A 14,637-nucleotide genomic window follows, 5' to 3' on the forward strand; every position below is an offset into this window, starting at 1 on the left:
AAGGCTTTCTGGATAACTCTGCAATACCTGGATTATCTGTGTATGTATATATGGCCTTTAACACTGCAGAAATGGATCATCCTACATATAATGCTGAACATTTCAGTATCTCTGTAAATTAGAAAAGAAGATGGGAAACAGGACAGGAAGAAATTCTTTTGTCCACTATTACACAAAACTGGCAAGAATTAGCAGCTGAAGCCAGATATCTTCAGACTTCAATCTTAAAACCATATTTCCTTTGATATTGCGCATTCCTAGGGCACATTTAAAAGCAGTGAACAATTGATGCTGATTGTTGTGGCTCATTAGCCAGTCAACGATAGATATGTGCCCTGCATATACTCATTTACCGTAACAAATATTTGCACATGGGATTGAAGCACTGGGAAACCATACGCCCACAGATACTGTCTCAGTCAACCCTTTCTTTCAAGGCCCAGTTCCACTCCCTCCTCCATCTCAATCCCTCTGTTAATCTCCCCATTTGCCTTTTAGTTTTGCTTAGATTACAAGTTATCGTCACTGAGTACATGAAAACTGTAACCAAAGACTGTCTGTGCCTAACATAATCAAATAATTTCCAGCTAATGATTTACTGTTTGCTTCACTTCCCCACCCACCCACTGTCTGGCTTTTTTAGGGCAAAGACATAATTTCTTGTGTGTTGCTAAAGGACTACACACACCAATGGGGCTAAGAATGCAATAAAAAAGATTTAATGGCAAAGGGGATGAATAGAACGTTCGAGTATTTTCCCTTCAGCAGAAAACAGTATGTCGCTACTTCGGTGGCAAAGGCTCCTATGCCCAGAAGTAGCAAAGAACTGCCTTCTGAGAGTGCCATGCCAGTAGAAGTACTTTTGGCTCGACATGCCCATGTGTCTGCTGATCTGATTCTTCAATGAGACAATTCACTGTCTGTTTCTGGGGAGAGAATGAATGGAGGAGTTAGATCAATTATCCAAGAGTCTTCAGGATACACTTTGACAGATGATGAAAGGACTCTAATATGTAACTGAAATACCCTGTACCAAAATACTCATATTAAACCTCGGCTGATTACACACAGGTCTGAGCTATCTCAGACCTTCAGAACAGGAATTGAGTTGTTTATCAGTGAAAGCCAAACTTCTAAAAAGCTGGCTGCCCACTACAGAGCCTTTGTGTTGGGTAAATTAGCTTCAGGAAGAGAATCAAAATGAATTAAAACCACATGGAGATCCTCTCCCTTTACGCCCCTTTTCCCCTTCCCTTTCGCTATATGAATCCCCTCACCAGGAGACAGTGTTTTTGTTTCCTAAAGTCTCAGTCTTGGGCTGAGTCCATTAATAGGCTGCAGCTGATTTTAATCTAGATGAACTCAAGACTTCTCTCTTCTTTGGTTTTAAAAAGATTACAAATCGTGTGTTATATAAATAGAGGGAAAAGGGAAAAAAAGAACCAGAATGAGTAAAAAATCTGCTTTCCGTTAGCTGACCTGCTAAACAAGCCTGTGATTCAAAGAAAGATGAGAAATGAGAGTTGTGGGGGGAAAAATACACAACTAAAAGCTCTAGTGATGCTGCACCCAGACACATTGGTAAGAGGAGATGCAATAATGTCTGATAGCTACCATTACCATCGTTAACAACACAGAAGAGATATTAATGAGACTCCCAAAGTGGCAAACCAGATGCCTCAAAGACCGTTCTGATAGTTTGCAGCACCCCTTCCCAGTTAAACTTAAAATCACTTTGATTAGCAACTATGACCTCTTTGTATCTCATGTCTCTCTGGTAGCTAAGGTGGAATAAGCTGGTCTTAGACTAGCTCCTTGTAGATACTTATGAGTATAAAAGGATGCCATGATACCCACGTGGACTGATTCAAGTGGAATCTCTAAAAAGGGGTGCTGAACCTAAAGAGAGTTGCCTCAGATCAGTGCTGAGGTACCTTGGGAGAACAAATGATTAATAAGGTGTATGGGTATGTTCTCCTCTGAATAACCAGTTCTGGGTTCCTCAGGGCAAGGGAAAGAAGAAACAAGGCCCATACCTATATAATGCAAAATTACTTCTCCTTTTGCCCAGAAAACCTACTCTAGATTAGCTCTAACAAGTATGAAAAAGAAAAGGCAAGCTGATCTGCTACAAAAGGTAAATGGGAGAATTATTGCTGGTATGATACAACAGCTCAGAGGCATTAACACAACAGTCTTCTCACCATGGTAAAGGATGACAGAAAAAAATCACTTCCCTATAGTGCTGTTTCTTGTGACCGCAGGTGTAGATGACTGTCAACAAGGCTGTCAGTACTGCTATATACCAGTACTAATACGATTATGGTCAAAATACTTTTGTCTTATTGGTGTCAAGCCACTCCACGTGGACATCTTTGTTTCTTCTCCTGTTACACAAAAGGAAGGAGAGCTGAATGTGGTAATCCTCCTCCATCTCAGAAAGGACAATCTCTTCATCAATTTTCTGAACTATGTAGCCTTACTCCTGTTCACTTCTTAGAACAGCGTGTTTTTAATGTACTTCACCCTAAGCTAATGTTATGTGCTTTCAGCCACAGATCTCCCAGCATCAATTTTCTTTATTAATTTCCTTGCGTGCTGATTTTTTTGGTAATATATTTAAACACTTAGAGAATGCTATCATATGATACTGCTAAGGATCTGAAAATTGGGAATGCCAATCTTAAATTATTTTAACTTTGGGTGGGAAGGGGCTGGGTTTTTTGGGTCTTTTATGCCAGCTTAAATTCTCTGGCTGCTTTATGTCAGTCTGGAATTCTACACACAGTCATAGGACACTGGATAGCTCAAAACTGCACGAATCCATGATTTTTAAAATAATTGTAATAAGCTGCAAATGTGACACTCATTTTTCTTGATGCTCAACCTCAGTGCTGATGCATTAAGTTTCCCTTTAGAGGAATCTCATGAACAGCTCAAACACAACTGGTTTATTTAAAAATGGCCACTGCCACTGAGGAGCAAAGCCAAAGATCAAGGGACTACGAACAGCAAGTGAGTAGCATGTAACTACTCACAGCACCCTGCAGTAACAGTCCTGGTGGAGAGCAGTAGGATAGCAGCCATTTGGAAGAAGGAGAGTTGTAGAGTTGTCTGTAACAGACTTTCGTTCTTTACCTCTAGCTGAAAAATATAGGCAAAAAATGCTTTCAATCCACAAGAAAAAAAAAAAGTTTTTATTAACCTGTGAACAAGATTTTAAGTGAGCTGTACTCACACACAAAAGATCCCAAGAAGCTGGAGTCTTGATGCCATTATGATAACTTAAAAATCTCAAAATAGCATTTGATTCCTCAGAGAATCCATTGCAGAAGTCCAGAAATGTTTTTCTCTGCTTGCTAATGCTGTCATTTTGGGAATCGCACACATCTGTTTTACACAAACAGAGTATATACCTGCATAAAGTAAAAATCACAGCTTTGGCATAAGAAGGAAACACAACAGATGTAGTAAAAGTGCTAGTAATCAATAATAAACAGTAGATATGCAGAGAAACAGATGGACAGACTGAAGAGTAAGAGGAATTACACGATCCTATCAGCTTTACCTGAATACAATCCCTCATAATAAGCCTCAATTGCAATAATAAACATGCCTGGACTAAACCCAGCAATTTTTCATTCCTTGCTAATGGGGCAAATGTAACTTGGAAGAGGTCTGTATGCAATCACTGGAGGTTTTATTTGTATAACTTTTCTGGAGTTTGACTATGACTATATTTGATTGCATGTGGGTGGCTGTGGGACGGGCGGACAGCTGGGTGAAAAACTATGACAAAAGGAATCTTGTCCCATTTCCTGCCTGCGCTTCATTCACTAATGAGCACTGCTCTGGGTCATTCTCAAGATTTCTTCATCTGTTGTTGTCTTGTCTGCAAAAGGGGCACCCCAGCAGTGGAGCTGTTGTCAGCTTGTCTTGAGAGTTTATTCTTCTGCCTCTCACCCCCGCAGCTGTGTGGGATTGTAAGTGCCTGGCTGTAAACAACGCCATATTTCGTGCTTCTTTTTGGATGACTTGAAGGCCAGTCTGAGGCCAGATGTGTTTGCTGGTGTAATCTGTTTCCCATTTCTTGTAATAAATGCATATCTCAACAACTAATAATAAAGTGAAATCGGGATTTATCTGTTGCCTTCTTCAGTGTGATTTGTGTTGGAAAGAGAATGTTACTAAAACATAGTGAAGTCCTCAGTCTCTCCTTTCTTCCTGGAGTGTTTGAAACATTCAGTGAACATATTCCTACACGTAAACAACCAGGCTGGTGAATCTGCCACCATTAGACTCCTGCCGTAGCAACCAGTATCCCTCTTGCTAGCTTGTGGAAACAAAGCCATTTTGCTTCTTTAAGAAACACTGTTTTGCAGTAACACTGCCTCATTTATTCTTGTTGTTTTTGTCAGATCAGTTCACTTGAAAAAGTTTCCTCTTGGTAACAGGTTTAGTCTTTTTACTACGATTCTTTTACAAAAGACTCCCACCTGTCTGCAGGCAGGTTTCAGCCATCTCCCACAGCAAACTGTCCTGTTATCAAGTCCAGTCCCTTGATTAGAAACCCCAATAGAGGAGCCACGTCAAGACTGCATCTCTCTCCCCAAGTCCAGGGTAGCCCCCTGTGAGCTCCAGCAAGCCTCTATCCAGGGAAAAGGAGTAAATCACACCCCATTTCATTACATCAAAGAGATGTCTTTTGATTTGTATTGAAAAATGGTATTGAAATAGCTTTCCCCGCCCAAGCAGGTGGAAAGGTAAGGCAGTGCGAAGAGGAATGCTGCAAGGGCTTAGCCTACCCCCATGCACTAATGGCCCACAAGACGTGCGCTGTTGCTGTGCAACACACAGCTGTGCTCCCCATGATTCTCCTTCTCTTCTTTCCAGTTAGACCATGGCCATATCCACTCCCTCTTCCCATATCTATTATTGCATTACCCTCACTCTGAATTAAAACCTCTACTCAAGTCTGTCAGAGATACTCCACTAACAAGAAGCAATTCCATTAGACATGGCTTTGATACCAGGCTTCCAATCCTCTGGTATCTGCTACGTGGTCTTTCATGTCCTCTGTAAGTTGAAATAATGATAGATACATAGACAGATAGATAGGTATGTCATAGAAACAGTTTCTATTCAGAAAGTCATAGTGCTGTCATTTCCCCAAGAAGTCTTTCAGAGAAATGCTCTAAAGCTTCATCCCAAAGGAGGTTTTGCCAAGCCCTCTAGCCCTGGGAGGGAAAGGAAACCCCTTCCACAGTGCTAGGCAGCTCTAATTACAGATGCATCAAACCAGCGCCTACTTTTATTCAAGATAACTGTTCCCTGACAGTACTCAGAAGCTCATCTATTGTCTTCAATTGCACTAATGAATGTTAGTTACTCAGTCAGCCTTGTTAGTTCTGTTCAGCAAATGGGCCACCAAACACCTAAGTAAATTCTATTTCTTCTGTGCCTCTTCAGCTTTATTTTCACACCCAAGTACAAAACCTGTAACTGCATACATAAACCTCCATGACTGGCACAACTGAAGACAAGAAGGCACAGAAGACACAATTTATTCCATTAAAACCACTCCTGATGATATGTGAGAAGGAAAGAAGCCCTTTTAGTTTTTAAGAAACAAATAATTTCTACGGTTAGCCATTAGGAAAACCAAACAAACCCAAACCCTTTGTATTTCTAAACTGAGTATATCTGCTGTGGCTTGACTAAGATGTGCTAAACGTAATCTTTTTTTTTCTTCAAAGAACCACCACACTTTAAGATGCTAGAAACAGAAAAAAACCTAAGCATGGGCGGAGTCATTCCCCCACTGTTCCATCTGGGTTTTCAGCATTTTACTGTGCTTTCACATCTACTGTGTGAAGTAAAGATCAATCTGTTTCCAGAAGGTTCCTTTGGTGGGTGGTCTGAGTTAATTCTATTTCTTAATTTTATTTTCTAGTACATTCAGAGTTTTCTTTCCATTTTCTGTGTTGAACTTAGTGGGTTTACAGGGCCACAATACCAATAACATAATATGGAGTATTTGTTTTATTTCTTCCTGTATCCAGCACGGTTTTACACACAAGCTGATCATCCCCAGAACCACACTGGCCATACAAGAAGCGTATCTAATTTGAGCTTGGCCCTAATTCTCCTGCCCTCATCAGTTTTGTATATAGTTGATGTACTAAGACCCCTTGAAGAATATTCCTTACACTTGACCCTCTTAGTGGTTTCATGGGATTCTCCCCATTCTCTTTGTATTCCTATCAAAGCTTTCACTTTGCCAAATCAACATGCCCTCGGAACAATTGCATTAAACAAAACAAGGCTATTTTCTCTAATTAAAGTTCTCTGTCTACAGTACTGTCGGTAGAACCTTCACAAAACATATAATCTATGAAGCCACTGTATTATAAAAAGTTTGCAAGCAGTCTTCTGACACTTGTGTCTTACATGCTGGAGAATGTAAATCCCTTATCTGAGCTAACCAGTAGAATAGAGTTGTGAGCACAATTAGATTCTGGAATTATGGAAATACACTCTGTCATAAATGTGTGAAAGTGTCATTTTTTACATCATGCACCATGGTAACCTGTGAATTAACAGGAAATCAATGCAGGGGTGTACCTTGAATGTGAAGACAAAGCTGATAAGTATTTGTGGGCTGCCCCACAAAAAGCCCCACAGAAATTTCAAAGCATCATATACAAGGAATGAACTCTTTCTATCAGAATCAAAATACACACCCACTTTTTTCAAACACCCCAACAACACAGCATTGCCTTCAATGGAGTGTAAGTCTATTTCTCCAGTGTCTCTTGATACGTAGAGATGGTACGTGGACTGGACAAAGCCAGAGTAAGACTAACGCACAGACAGGCTAAGCAAACTTTCATGATTGCAAGGAGTATCTTTAAATCATAACCTGAGTTTAGCTGATGACACAATCATTGCCCGAGTAATCTGAAACAGTGGCTCTGAGCATGGTAAACTTTGTCATTAATCTGACAGCGTGTCAGCCTCATAACGTGAAGGAGGGGGAGAGGGACGGCAGGGATTCTGCCGCTTCAGCAGACAACTCTATGGGTGGAGCAGGAGCAGAAAAGTACAGTAAGCCTGACTCAGTTTCCAGCAGATACATTCCTGATGCTTCAGCAACATGACTGAACTTTACACTCAGGACACCCGGTGCCTGTCACACTCAATAAGGAAATGGCATCTCTTACTGTTCCTGATGGTGAGCAACAACGCTGAGGAGGAATCAAATGGCAGAGAAGCAGCAAAGTAGAGGAACCAGGGTTTAAAACTAGGATTTTAAAACCTCACATGACCTAAATAAATACTAGCACTGACATACCTGATTTGGGGCTGTCATGCAAGGGAAGCCTAGTCATTAGATAAACAGAGTGTCCGCTCTTAACCTCCTGAACTATCAATTTTCCCCATCTAATACTGCAGAAAGGTTATGCTGCAGTGCCCTGTGCTTCCTCACATTTAAAGTTAGGGTAGCCAAGGGCAACAAAGACTCCTTCCTCTGAGCCTGATGATAGCAGACTTCTTCCTTCCTTTTGTTCACATGAAGAACAAACACTGAGTTAAACAATAACAGTGGATGCTTCATTATGATGCTCTCCTGGGCACCCAGCCCTGGTTAGCATTATCTTACCACTTGGTTTTGTTTTGAAGGAAACCGTGAATGGTCCTTTCAATTGCTGGTATTTCAAGATCAACATTACCTCTACTTCCTCTATTTTCAAGTCTCCTTATTTTACCAACAGTATGTGGCACTATGGAAAAAAAAAAAAGAGATAGAACCAATGAACTGAGAAAACTGCCAGTCTAAGAGGCAAGCAGTAACAGAAGGCCATTTGAACTAGCTTTCTCTGAACCAGTTAAGCTACTGATTCTGAGCATTAGGGAAAAAAAAACCCCAAAACAAAACCAAAATCAAAGAAAGCCAAACAACTTAATCCTTGGCAACTACTGAAGGAAGTGCACATGAGGAACACAGTTTAGAGTTGGAATATACTTTATTTGAAAACATCCAGGCATCTGATCACACTTCCTGAAATCAACATCATCAGCAGATGCCCCTTGTCACGTCTTGTACTTTATGGACAAAAAGGCCCTTAGTCATTCAATAAAATCCATACCCTCTGAACCGTAACAGACAGGTGGCAAACCCGATTTACCACAGACTTATCACTTGTGCGTCCCTGCAGACTTTTACTCTTCTTGGACAAGTAATTACTTTGGACAAGTTACTAAATTATCACTCACTTTTCACACCATGGGAAGGACAGGTGAACAAATTTAATGACAATTGTGCAGTCCTCTCTGGACCATCAACCCAGGCATAGTCAAGAAGCTACACTGAAAACAGGTGTCGGTGGACACAGTTGTTCCAGTGGAAGGGGAGCAAAGGGAGGCAGGCAGCTTCATCCTCAGCCAAGGCTCTTTTTCTGCAAAGATCTGTCCACAAAAGACATGCTCTTGAACTGACCGTGAGGCAAGCCAGCCTCAATTAGTGCCGCGCTGTCTGCTGCAGCCCTCAGGTGGGCCAGCTCATTTACCCCCTCTGCCAGAAGAGGACTCGAGTTTGCAGATTCAGTTTGTGTGCTGAACTTTCCTGACCCCTTGAGTGATACAGCAGTAAGTGGTGTCCTTCCTGAGCCCAGGCAGCTGGGACCAGCTGGAGGGACACCCTTCTCTCCTCGTGTTCAGATGTGACAGTGGAATTTAGTTCATTTTACACTAGAGAAATCTGTACTTGCTCTGAGTTCTGGACACTGCTTAGGATCTTTTCCTAGGGCATGACAAATCTTCCAAATGAAAATCAAACAGTGGCTCAGGTGGCTCCTTGTCCTCACTGCTGCTGTGGTAGGTGGGAGGCTACGGGTCAGTTGTGTGACCACTCATTCCCCAGCTCAGCCTAATGCACATTTGAGAGAAAAAGGAGGAGCAAACTTATTTCTTAAGGAAAAGAAAGTATTCTGGGTGAATAAAAGTTACCTCTGTTAAACTCCAATGGAGTCCTATTCAGTATTACTCGGCTGGAGGGACTGTAGTGATGAAACAAGACCAGAAAGTTGTAGGGGAAGGAGGGCTGAAAGGCAAAGAAGAAACAACATACCTTTGAGCTCTGGCGTGCACAGCATGTGGCCCTGCCTCTGTATCAAATATGAAGGTGGCTGGGGTCACATTACAGAACTATCAAAGTTATGCTTTAACCACCCTAATTTAGCAGTTTTGGCTTTTGCTACCACATGAGAATACATTGGCTTGATTTTCAAAGGTAACAAGCACCTACAGCTCCCACTGACCTTAGTGACAGCTGCAGCTCTAAAAATCAATTTAAGATAGTTTGCATATTGAGAAGAACTGAAGGAAAATAAAAGGCCTATTGTGTGGATACGAAGAGTTTAAACACTGCTGATGGGTGGTATATGAGTCCCTTCCCTTTTCAAATGAATTTAACTTCATGTTTTGTTTGGTTTTCCTGTTGATGCATCCTGCACCCTCCAGTGCTAAGCTGGTGGGATCCCACATACTTTTCCTGGCATGTGGAGTTTAAAATAAGAGACCTCAGCAATCGGATATCCTCAGCATTTCCAGCTATTGAACACAATCATGAGTACTGTGATCCAATTTCAGAGCAGAAAAGAAAAGATATATAGGAATATTCTCCCTGTGCTGGTACGGGGCAGACAAAAGAAAACTAAGCAAACAGGATGTTCTGCTCCTCTGTGAACTTCAGCAAATGGCCACAGCAGACAGGATACAGTCTACAAACACACAGCTGCAATGTATGTGCCTGGCTGCCCAATACCTTGTTCTGGGTAATTCACTCGCAGCACAAATACAACATGAAGAAAGTAAAAGGTGTAGCGTGCAGTTCCCAGCCGACATGCCTCAAGACTGAAGTCCTTCAAACACACAGCCTGACGGAGGAATTTGATGCTTTCTATACGCTACTAAGCAAGAGTCTCATCCCTAAACTCACTCAGAACATCTTCAGGAGTGCAATGCTTGGTGTTCATGACTCAGGACATCAGCCTGCTTATTCTAAGCTTATTCACTCAGCAGTCACATCACAGCTGAGGTCTCCACAACAGCACACAGCACTCTGAGAAATCACCCTGTTGCAGACTGCTTGATAACACTTGAATAGTCCCACAACATTTTCTAGAAACATCACTCCACATCTCTGCTGCTGCTTCTGGAGAGCACACCTTCACAAGGCGTTGGACTACATGAGAGATTGTTTCTGTAGTGGGAAAGCTAGGAAGTTTAAATGAAAATGAGATTCAGTCGACAATAAAGTAAAATCTTTTCAGCAACAACATCTCTTGTTCAACTGTTAATTGTAGCATCATCTGCCTGTGCTTCCTCTTTGCCCGTGCAGTCATGCGTGCACTGCTTTGCCTCTGTTGAGCCCTAAGGCAGACCCTCTAGGGTTATTCAGGTGGCAAACCAAGGAACAGCCAGGGCTGATACACCATGCTTCAACAAACTGCTGACTGAACTTGTTGCCTCTCTCATCTCTGTAACCCTTGGTTAACTCAATCTGGCCCTGAAATCTCACAAATTTTTCAGGGGTCTTCACAGAACTGAATGACAAAGGGCCAGATTCTGGTTTCATTGCAACATAAACAATGAGGAGAAGCGCTACAACAATCATTAGCACTATGTTAAAAGTTCAAATGAACATTACAGAAAATACTTTACAGTAACAGCCTAATGTTATTAATTTTAGGGAATGATTGTAATGAGACAAACCTCCTGAAGTAAAAACCTGTTTGTTGGGAGAGTTTATCACGTGTGTGTCTGTTTCTATGAAGTGCTATATATTCCTGTTCCTTTTTATCATGACAGATTTAAGCTTATAGGATAAGATCATTCAAATTTGTGGTTAGTCCAGTTTTAAAGACAGGGCAAGTTTACATATCAGAGACAGAGATAACTAAGGTTGTTCTAGGTGTGTTAATTCTGAAAACATAGAGAAAGTTTCAAACAAAAACAGCATTAGGACCAAAGCAGCAGGAACCCTATCTGCAAAGTGTTATTCCTGTGCTAATAAGCCCCCCTCCCCTGGCAAAGTTCTCTAGTTTAGATGAAGTGCTATTCAAATGTGCCTGTCTACACAGGATTGCACTCTGGAGACTTTCAGGTTTAGACTGTAGCTAACTGTTGCATCTCTGCACCACTCAACAATAACACTATAGTGTCCACCAAAAACAATAAAGTGTCCAGTGTTTCCCTTTGGGAACCAGGCTGTATGCTCAGAGATTTTACAAGATTTTAACATGGAGAATACATAAAGTCTTATAGCTAAAGAAAAGTTGCATGTACTACCAAGGTTAAGTCATTTGGGTCATAGTCCTCTATTGCTAGCTATCATTTTACAAGATAAAATGACAGTAGTGATGGCTTCACCAAACACGCCAGTGGTGAATCCAGAACAGACATAACTTTTGAGGACAGCAAAAGAAACCTAGTTGTACCTGCATGAGAAAGTGATAAATCACAGTGAGACTTAACTGCCTTTTACTTTCATAAGCTGCACGTAAAAGCATGAGACTGTGGCTGAAAAACATGGGTTTGGACAGACATATTTTTGGCTTCCTACTCATGAATGTCTTTGCTTAAGAACATTAAGTCCATTTTAGGTACATTTTACCTTATTCTAAAAATCTGTAGCTTGAAAGATGTAACATCTCCTACATTAAATCCAGGCAGTTACTAGTAGAGTCTTGGTCTTCTATGACAACGTTCAGTTCCCAGAACAATATACTGTCACAAATCACAGATAATACCTCTAATCAACAGACAACTTCACTCCTTATGTTAAAAGCCTTTTGGAAAAAAGGCCATTTGCTTTAGCACTGTGCTGAAAACACAGGGGAGCAGCCCACTTTGATCAGGAATTCCTTACAGAGAGACTCATAAGGAGAAGATTTCTCTGAAGTGAGACCATTTTGTCCCAGGAAGCCTACACCAGCCTTGAAAAGAGGGGAATGTCTTTGCAAATACAGATTTATACTCTTCAGCTCACTGTTTTAACAACACTGGATTAAAAAATAATTGGTTTGATTCACACTTGTGTAAATGAGAAGAGATTTGGCACACTGCTTGCACTAAGTTTTTTTCATATAACATTTAGTAAAACTTAAGAAAAATTAAATGCTGGCACTTAGTTGCAATCTAGCAAAGCATTTAGGGACATGTTTAGCTTTCAGTGCAAGAAGGCAGTACTGTATCTTCAGTGTCTTTACATATATGTTCAGAAATAAGCAGGTAATCCAATACTTTGTGCTAAACTGAATTTATCCAGCATAATATTCTCCCACAAGTTAAGCTCACAGCAAAAAGTATGGCCAGAAACTTTACCGATCTGTTGTCTACATAATATGCCACTACAAAGATCATGTTTGCAGAGAGAAACATTTAATTTTATTCAAATGACAGAGTTTATTTTGTTTCTACTGGATCTCAACCCAAAATGCTTCTAGTCTTCCCTCACAATTAAAATTGTTTCCCTCCACCTCTCTTCATTACCATTTTTAGTTGGTTTTGCACCTGTGCTTTGTTCCTCTGGACTCCTTTGTTTGACAGCCATGGAGTTCGGCTACTCCTGCAAGGCTTTGCTAATGCTGCTGCAGAGCAGTAGAGTGATTCCCACAGTCACCTAGTGAGGACGTCCTCACTCAAGCAAACGCCGTCCTTCTGTCAGGAATGCATTCCTCAAAATGCCCTGAACTGATTGAACAACAAGACATTTTTGTTGATGTCAGGTACATCTGTATGGGTGATTTTGCTGGCATTGGGATGATGGGAGTCTTATTTTTTTCACATTCCTTACTGCCAGGATAGACCTAGCCTACAAACCAATTCTGCTTTTTTTGCTCTCATTACTACAAACCTGTTAGAAATAGCATGAGGCTTTCAGTGTCCTGTAGGGAATACAGCAAAAATGGTTCCACCCCACAGAGATCCTAACAATGATCAGTTCATCTTTATCCCTCCAATAGGGCCGGAAATCACCAGTGGCACTGCAAATGTGTTACCATCTCAATAGCAATGCACAACTTTATTCCCATTAATCTGTCTTCCATCCATTCACACATCAAGTACAACCCTGCTTCATTTTACAGATTATATCCATGTTGCTCCAGACAAAGGTCACTTTATAGTTACAGTTCTTCAATTGAATAAAAGCTTTTGATGCAGTAAATCATTGTCTCTCACTGTTCAAACTCACACAATACAATACAAATAATGCTGCCCTTTCTTTGAGAATTCCCTTTCTACCTCACTACTCATTACCAAAGCATTTCTTTACAAAATAAAATGAGGCACTTTTCACTTGCTTCAGCCATATAAATTAGTTATAGCACTTTGGAGACGGTTTGCCATGCTGCAGTACAAACTCAGACCCTATGCTATTTTGAGATCAAAATGAGCCTCTTTCAGTACATTAGTGACAAATGAAACATAATGTTCCAAGACTTCCCTAGATTTAGCTGTTCTGAGATATTCTCCCTCTTAGTACTGTGAAACTTAAAACCTAAGACACTCTCTTCTGAGTGCCACATATCTTTTATTTCTTCTTATCATAAGTTACCTGCCTCAATAAGACATTACAGGCAAGGTGAGCGTGGTTGTGCACACACTGACACATGTGCAGTGGAAAAGAGGGCAGGAGAAAGCATGGATTAATCAACTAATGATCCAGTCCTGCTGGCAAAAAAATCAAACTCTTCCCTTTAGCAATACAAGGTATTCTGTCCTTTCTTTGGGTAGTGAGAGGAACCAGTCAGCAGAGGCACAAAAGTTTTGACATTAAATTTGGGGACAGTTATACCTTTCTTTTAAAAGGAAGAATAAAACATAGCTGGATAAATCTTAATGTCAAGTACACTCATGCAAAACGGCAACCATTTAATGGCAACAGTGCTTTATTTAGCACTGAAGGTCATAAGAACTGAGGCCAAAACCTAAAGGCAGACAAATTCTAATCTGAAATACAGAACAAGTATTTAGCAGCAAGGTAGCTAAAACTTGAAAACACTGTCAAGGCAGACCAGGAACTCACATTTCTTGAAGTCTTCAAATAAAAGTGAATGCCTTTCTAGAAGACATGATTCAGTGTAACATAAATTATCAGGTACCTGAAGGAAACATGTATGATATATAGCAGGTCAGTTTGGATGAACTGGTGATTCCACCCATCTTTAAACCCTATGAAACTGAAAATAAATCAGAAGCAAGTCCTAGCTCACTAGTATTATTTGCTGTACGTTTTCAGTGCTTCTGAGCTGTTTCAGTGAAGAGCAACATTAATCACTTGGTTAAAGCATTCAGCAAAAAGTCCCAGTCGACTCTCCAGTTGGCAACCATCCACCATGTTCCCTGTCTTCTTTTCCAGCACCGTCTTCTTGGTAACAAAGGGCATTTACTTAGGTGAGATGGAATAAGACTTATTCCACAGCCAAGCTATCAGCTGCTAATAGCTAGGCTCTGTTGCTAGCTTGTATTTATGCCCCAGAATGCTGCTGCTTCTAAAGCTAGACTCGAAGGATTGCCCACAGAATACAGCTTAAAACTGACATCAGCTCATTCAGTCTAACTTCGTTTTGT

The 14,637-nt window shown here is 40.8% G+C and overlaps 1 protein-coding gene across 11 annotated transcripts in view; it reads right to left on the bottom strand.

Moving 5' to 3' along the window:
- The window catches only part of RAD51B (RAD51 paralog B), a 467,347-nt gene that overhangs the window by 141,620 nt on the left and 311,090 nt on the right, over nt 1-14,637 (bottom strand). The window contains exons 11-12 of one of the 11 annotated variants that reach the window (XR_008577202.1): nt 3,239-3,416; nt 3,039-3,144 (exon numbers count right to left, since the gene is read on the bottom strand). The exons of 5 other annotated variants lie outside the window; for them this stretch is intronic. Coding sequence is in view for 4 of the 6 variants with exons in the window: in XM_054826031.1 (XP_054682006.1) it covers nt 9,033-9,103 (71 nt within the window). In the remaining 2 variants the exon portion in view is untranslated. Of the gene's footprint in view, nt 1-3,038; nt 3,145-3,238; nt 3,417-7,722; nt 7,785-8,055; nt 8,930-9,009; nt 9,104-14,637 lie in introns of those variants that run through there. 5 more of the 11 variants (XM_054826030.1, XM_054826028.1, XR_008577203.1 and 2 more) reach the window with 5 other exon arrangements.

This window comes from Grus americana, chromosome 5 (genome assembly GCF_028858705.1).
Source record: "Grus americana isolate bGruAme1 chromosome 5, bGruAme1.mat, whole genome shotgun sequence".
Taxonomy (NCBI): Eukaryota; Metazoa; Chordata; class Aves; order Gruiformes; family Gruidae; genus Grus; species Grus americana.